The sequence below is a fragment of the Hipposideros armiger genome, unplaced genomic scaffold (assembly GCF_001890085.2).
Source record: "Hipposideros armiger isolate ML-2016 unplaced genomic scaffold, ASM189008v1 scaffold_498, whole genome shotgun sequence".
Taxonomy (NCBI): domain Eukaryota; kingdom Metazoa; phylum Chordata; class Mammalia; order Chiroptera; family Hipposideridae; genus Hipposideros; species Hipposideros armiger.
In genome coordinates this window covers 304,538-312,287 of record NW_017731848.1, presented here as the reverse complement: position 1 = coordinate 312,287, position 7,750 = coordinate 304,538, and the positions used below count along the sequence as shown (strand labels likewise).

General features: G+C 37.0%; 1 protein-coding gene across 1 annotated transcript in view; it reads right to left on the bottom strand.

Annotated features, from left to right (window-relative positions):
- Nucleotides 1–4,128, bottom strand: part of RXFP1 (relaxin family peptide receptor 1) — an 83,989-nt gene extending 79,861 nt beyond the window's left edge. Inside the window, exon 1 of the mRNA XM_019667496.1 lies at nt 3,881–4,128. Coding sequence (XP_019523041.1) covers nt 3,881–3,929 — 49 coding nt within the window. The 5' untranslated portion in view covers nt 3,930–4,128. The remainder of the gene's footprint in view (nt 1–3,880) is intronic.
- Between the last annotated feature and the right edge of the window lie 3,622 nt (nt 4,129–7,750).

Sequence of the window (7,750 nt, the reverse complement as noted above, 5' to 3'; positions counted from 1 at the left end):
TGGTTGTGGAGTAAAGACTTCCTGGGTTTGAATCACAGTCTGTTACTTTACTGTTGTGTTGCTGATTCGTAGCTGAGCTTTGGCTTTCTGGAGGGAAATATCTATCCAGACATTCAGCGCCGTTCATACTGAATGTCTGGCATAGGGCCTTGTGCATAATAGTTGATTACTAAATGGCAGACATTCACATGATGATGATTTTGATTATTTTTTATCAGTGGGAAAAAGAGCATGCAAATGCAAAACACATTTCCATGGAATACATTTTCTTTTAACCAGGTTATGTCATTCTTATTATACAACTTTATAATTATTGCTAGACAAAAGGGTAGCACCTTGACATGAGAAATGTGCTTGTGAGGCTAATGCCTCCTCACCACTCTACAGGTAGAATCTATTTAAATTACATGTTCTTACATCATTGATATAAGAAGCTTTTCTAAATTATGGCTTAAAGGTTATATTAACACTGCTTTTCTTTTTTTCCTGTAGAAGTAATGAATACCATGAAAAGAGAAATGATGGATAGGATGCTTTACAAGTGCTTATTCATTTATCAGTCGTTTTATTTAAGAAAGATACCGTTCTTTTGCTAGTCATAATTATGATGACCTGAATTTGAATGCTCATTTAATGTTTAATAAGTGTGCATTATATGTTTATTATTTATAATAATACTTGAAATATTTTATGATTACTGATTTTTTATTTTGTTTAGAAATAGTATTTCCTGGAAGGATGGTGTGGGGCACATCTAGGGTAGTATCTGAAGGGGAGTCCCTAAGAAGGTCCTCAACAGTAGCGCTGAGGAACTTGCTTTGGGAAATGTCCGGCATAAAGTAAAAAGTTGACATAGAGTTTGCACCTTGATTCTGATGTTACTTTGTTAGTTTTGAACATTTTGCCGGAGCTGGTATCCCAGACATATTCAATTAGTGGACTCGTAGCCAGGAAGTACTCTCTTTAGCAATGTATACATTCAATGTACTTTTAATCTCAAATGATCAGTACAAAACTTCAAAATAAGTTTGCATTTCACTAAGATTAGGTTAGATTTTGCTAAAATAGATATTTATCAAAACGAGCAATTTTAGACATTTGTTTTTTCAGGATACCACTTCTTTCTAATGTTTGGCAAAGATGGTGAATCTGGAATATTAGTTTTATAGAGGTATACTGGTGGAAAGAACCCACTGCTGCAGGCACTATTGGTATTTTGGGCCAGAGGAGTTTTTACTGTGAGGTACTGTCCTTTGTACTGTAGGATATTTANCCAGGGATCAGGCCATGGTCATCCTTTAGTCCTATTGCTTGTGAAAGCAACTGGCATTCAATAAGTATTTCGGGTTAAAATGGTGACTAAGAATTGCTTAAGTCTATAAAGGGCTTAACATTTCCAAGGCCCTTTTATACGCATTGTCTCCACTGAGAAGTTCATGGTCTATGAGAAAGAGCATAGACTGAAAGCATTCACATCTTGGCATTTACTACCTTGGTTCTTCTGACAAGGTACTCAATGTCCTTGGGCCCTGCCTTCCTTGTGGGCTTAATTGCATTTACATAATAGAGTTGTTTTGAAGATCCAGGGAGCTAATTTATGTAATAAAAAACAAACACAGGGATCTGGGAGGTAGAGAGGGTAAAAGTCATTTTACTGCCATGTTATAAACTCAGACTCAGAGAGGGTAAGTCATTGTCAAAAATCACAGAGCTAGTACATGAGGGTGCTGCTAAGCACCTTAGGTCAGCAGTCTCCATGACAACTGTTCCCAGGCAACAGGAAAGTGGATTCAAAAACAAACAAACAAACACACAACAAACAGCCAGGGGATAGTTGCAGAGATTTAAGACTTTCCTCTTATGTCACTGTTGACTTCTTTTGCTGTACGCATAGGAAATCCTCTCTTAGGCGAGGCTGAGTGATGAGATAAACTAAAAGGGGAGTCATGGGTATGGATGGCTATTTCGGGGGTAGCTGTCAAATGCCCCTCCACTCCACCCACTCAGTGGACATCAACATAGCCAGGAATCTTGCTTGTCAAACTTGGTCTGAGATGTTTATGTCATCCTCTATGGAAGGCATAGAAGGATGAAAACTTAGGAGTTCTCCGGGACTCACAGTTGCATGATCAAAAGAATTTTAAATCAGAAGAACTTAAATTTAAAAAGTTGGAGGGTTTTGACGTCATCATCATCATCATCATCATCATTATTATCTATTATTTTCTGCTCATGAAAATAATTTTTTATTAACAAAAAAGAACATGTAAGCAGGGAACCTGTTTTCTAACCTGAAATGACTGGTAGGTAGCACATTAGACAAAGTTGCTTCCTAACCTGCCCTGAACACCTTTACACACATACCCTTGAACTCCTCATATTAAAATGCCTATTTGGAAGTATTTATTGGCTAACTAATATATTCATTTCATTGAAATGGAATAAGAGATGGTCGAATATGTTACTGATTTATGAGGTGGTAGGTGGCAAATCTCAAAACTCTGACAGTTTAAACACTTGGATTATAATTAAAAACATTCAGTTTTGGGGTGGGGGGTTTGCAATTTGATCTCCCTCTTAGTTAAAAAATGTGAATGTCAGTAATCAATATTAGAGATGGAGAAAGCTAGGAACTAGAATGTTTCTCTAGGATTCTGATCATTTTTTTCATTTTGATACTGTCTCCCTTCTTTGACCATTAAAATGAGGTGTACTAGAAGTCAGGAGGAGAGAAGGAGAGAAAGAAAAAAAAAATCACTCTGGTGTGGCACATGCCATCAGAATTGGGAGACTTAGGATTTAAATTTATTCTGAGCCATGCCTCAATAGAATACCTTCGTTAAACAAACTTTTGCAAACTTTTAAAAGATTTGACTCTGGGTGGTGAACACACAATGCAATATATAGATGATGTATTACAGAATTGTACACTTGAAACCTATATAATGTATTAACCAATGTCACCCCAATAAATTTAATAAAAAATTAAATAAAATAAGAGATAGAGGAATATACACATGCTTGTGAATTCTAAATTTGTTAAATCTTATTCATTGCCAGGATCCCAAAATATTAAAGGTACTCAGAAAGTTTTCTTTCTTGATGTGCTTTGACTTTCTCATCATTTATTACCCAAGAAGCAAAAACATTTTATTTCTATTTACATAATATAATTTAAATAGGGTTTAATGCAGAATGACTATTTCTCTTGATTAAAAAAAATTATGAAAAATAACCTATGGCACACATAGAGAAAAGAAAAGTTGTCATGATAGCAAAAGTAAAATGTCCATTCGGGCTTCTCATTTGTCTGTTTTTTCATTGCTTTGTACTTTTCCATATTTTTCTTTTAAGGAACAGTGAGAAACCTTGCTAATTAAAAAAGTTTTTAAATGTGTCTCTCTCTGAGGAGGCACACCTATGATATCAAATCACAAAGGACTAGGACAACGGACTGTTACAACTACATAAAAGCTAGAACAAATGTAAAGACTTCCCAGGATATTTTAACGGGCATATTCTTAGAACCCAATCTCTTTAGGGACTATTCCTCTTGAAATATTATCAAATTACGTATAAAACATTATAAAATTACTTATAAAATAATTGTTAATATCAGTTTGACAAACTGGTTGTTAGGAAGCATTGGTTTATATTGGCATGCTAGTGTTGCTTCATTACCCACACTGATAACATATTCCAGTTTTTAATATAAATACCAGAAATGTATTAAGAAGAATAACTCTGAAATGAGATTACAGTTTTGCCAGAAAAAGCATTTTTTTATCTTGAAAGCATAAACGTAAGTCATAAACATTTGTACTTGTGATAATTTCATAAAATGTTAAGGTATACAAAATTAAATACTGAGCATACTTACAATATTTTCCAAAAATCAAGAGGTAGAAGAGGACAGGACCAGATGTCATTTCCCTCTTTCTGAGCAACTGATTAAGAAAAGTGAATACAATTTAGTCTTGGTTTCTGAGTCGCATAAAGCTCACGGTGGTTGTGTGCTATTTCTGTCTGCAATCTTAGCAGCTATAAAGCAGTCCTCCCTCCCTTCTCTCTTATTTCCTCTCCCTCTCTCTTTCCATTCTTTCTTCTTTTCTTTCTTCCTCTTTTTCTCTCTCAGGCGCTCTCCTTCCCTCCCTCCTTCTCTAAAAGTCTTAATATGCTTCTTTACACACACACACACACACACACACACACACACACACACACACACACNATTATTATTTTCAGGTGTACAAAACAATGCAATAGTTATCCTTTGCATGTGGATTGTTTTGAGCTGAAAGCAATTAAAACCTCGAAGACTCAGGAAAAGCTTTTGTCTCTCCCTTAACTGTCTGAAAGAATTTAGAAAGGGGACTGTCCTGGAAAGACAGCTATTATCAGAGATAACTTTTCATATCAGAAAGACTTCCCTGCATGGCAGGGCAAACATCTGTTTACCAAACATTTGCTTTTCTCATCATCCTGAAATTGTCTTCCTCCCCTTTGAAGCCCCAGACCCCTGTCTTTGGCTCTTCTGTACTATGAATTTTGTTTTGTTTCCTGTTAGTCTGTCTTATGTCAACTTAATTTGTCTTGTACTTCATTGTCTAGGGAAAGGAAAACACAAAAGAACATATCTAGAATAGTCAAATTCTTGCCTGAGTTCTAAAGCCTAAATGTCATGTCTTTCAACTGCAAAAAACAGATGCTTGAGAGAGAGAGAATATTTTTTTCTTTTTATTTATTATTCTTTTTTGAATTCTACCATCTTAGCTTTAAATATCGAGACCAAACACTGAAGGGCTGAGAGCACTGAGTCAGTCTTTCCACAACCTGTCGACAGGCAACAGGCGTAAGCATGTCTGATGGCCTCGAAGCAGTTTTTCTGAACTTGGTGAGAGCTAACTGTGAGACTAAAACATCCTGTCCCTTTGGAATCTAAAACTCCTTAGGGGGACGCAGGGAGGGGAAATCACCAAGAAAGTTTGGGGTGGGGGTGGGCTGTTGTTGCCTAAACAGAGGTGATTCTTATCTTGAATCCTAATATGCATCCCAAAGAAAGGGCGAGTCTCTAGCAGAAGCCATAAGCCCTGCCTGTTGAGATGGGGGCTGGGTAGCTACGGTGGAGGGGCAGGCTAGAGACAGGGTCTGAGTCAGCCCCAAATTCCCGACAGGTAAGGAGGATTTGCCTTGGTCTCCGGGGAAACCCTGCCAAGGGGCGTTAATTTTAAAGGATGCTGTTGTTTGGGTCAGAAGCCTCTGGATTATCTGGCCCTGGAAGCTGGAGAACATGGAAGTGTTTACATGCTTCAGTAGGTGCTGATGTCAACAGTTCCAGGAATGAGTTACATCTCACAAGGAGCTGACAAAATTGCTATAGATGTACCTATAGCTGCTCGTCTCTCTACATGCCCCTCCACTTTGACAGCTCAGAAGATGCCCCTGAACCTAGATGCTACTGGGTAGAAGGGGAAAAGGTGGAGTGGGGAAGAATTCTTAAGTGATTCAGATTGTAGTTTGTTTTTAAAAAGTGCTGGATTTTTAAACCAAGCTACTTTGAAATAGCAAATTTAAATGTCTATCATTTTATGTAGGGTTTATGAGCTCTGAGTTTAGCCATAGAAACATAAAATTTCATTTCTGCATATCTGAGATTTGTGGCCTAACATACAATTTTTATTTATTTATTTATTTGTTTGTTTGTTTGTTTGCCACATGCTATATCTAGTTTAGCTTTGATTTACTTAATATTAATGATGGGGCAAAACTATTAAAGTGTGTGTGTGTGTGTAATAGTTTATAACATGTTCCTCTACCCTCACATTTCCTGACAGAGAATGTTGGCATTACCTTTTTAACCTCTGAACTCCTCCCCTACCTTGTGCTTTCTGAGGAAAAACAAAAAAAACCAAACACAAAAAAGGACGAAAACTGAGAGGTGAATTTTCCTGAAACAATGAGTCAGAATAGAAAACAAACATTGGGCCCAGGAAGACCGTGCAGCAGAGGGATGTGTTCAGTTAGGAGGAGGGCTGAGTGATGGGGAGATGAGAGGCAGATGGGTTGTTCACAACCTTGGATCAAAGAGAGAAATCTTGTGGGTGAAAAGAGTCAAAGTTTCCTGTGACTTGAAGAATGACAGAGAAGAAGAGAGAGCATGGAACTTTAATAGGACTTGTGTAGATCATTTATGATGGGCTACTCTTCAAATCTCTTCAGAGGCATGAATAAAGGTGAATACCTCGTTCTAGACGAGTTTCTTTAAATGTGAACCCATTCTGACACTGGGTCACATAGAATGGCTTTCTAAGGGTTATAGTATCATCATCACCAACAGACACACGCCTTAGCTGTTCCTGACCCTGCCTCTTTATCATGGGCTGCTGGGTGATTTCACCAAATTCTTCCTTTATCTCTGAAGGCTTGCTCTCTGTCCACAAACACAATTGATTTATATTCAACACCATTTAGTACCATCCTTTCTTTGATTCCTCCATAGCACACTGCCTTGTTGTGTTCCATTCTTCTTGATCAGTACCACATTCATTCTCCCTTCTTCATTTATCTATTCAGGTATTCATTACAGTTGTACCAGAGGAAAAAAAATGTTGAAGGGGTATCCTAATGATAAAATGTTTAGCCTTGACCTATCTGTTCACATTTTAATTTAATAATTATAGTTTGTGTCTATTCACATCTGTCTGTCTTAGATTGTGAACACCATTTAAGAGGGAAGGGGATAAATCTGTTTAATTTTTTTATGTAGCTCCTCCTAGGTAATGACTCCTAGGTAATAGACCATGAGGATAATATTGAACATGCTATATACGATAGCATGGAAACTTTGAAAAAAAAAAGCCTAACTGTCAGCAGCACTCCAAAAAGATTTATACAGATTTTTTAACATTGAAATGGATTTGATGGACAAATGATTTGCCACATTATTTCAGGTCAAATCTAGAGATCAATGCTTCGTTACCGAGAAAAGTCACTGGATTTCAACAAAGACAATCCTTTCCAGGGAGCACAAATTGTGCTGTGGGGCTCAGAAGATTGGGGCTAAGATGCAATCAGAAGAGAGAGGGGGGGAAAAAAATCTAAATTTAACTTAGCCAAACCAGCCACCTCTCTTGGTCTTAACACAGAGAGAGGTTACATGGAGGTTAAGAGAACCTAACAGAAAGCTTGACTGATGACGTCTTCTTGTCTAAGTTTGAAATGTGTGAGAAAGTAGAAACATTTATAAACCATGAAGCAGTTTTGCAGTTCCCGACAAATCAGACACAACTAACTAAGCAAAAATGGAAAATCTTGTGGACTATTGAAAATGAGTCAAGCATTTCTAGCCTGCTCTGGGAAAAATCTATTAAAATATCAAAAGGCTGAGATGAGCTATGGAAGATGAGGGAAGTGGATGAGAAAGATAAGGATCAGAGGTTTTGTGAGTGAACATAAAGGCAGCCTGAATTGTCTTCTATCTCAGAAACCAGTGCCTGTTGCATCTGAGAACTTAATCAGTTATTTTCATAATTTATACTTGCAATATGGGACTTGGATAAAAGCTTCCAAAAAAGCTTTCTGGGGCAGCTTATCTGATTTCTCTCAGCAGATCTAGGCACATACATTTATAAATTTTGTTCAAAATTTATCAATTCATGTTTATTTGCATGTCTTTTTTTTTTTTCCTTCAAGGCTGAGAACACAAAATGAGGCTCACTTTATTTTAATAAATGTTGCAACCTACAATAAA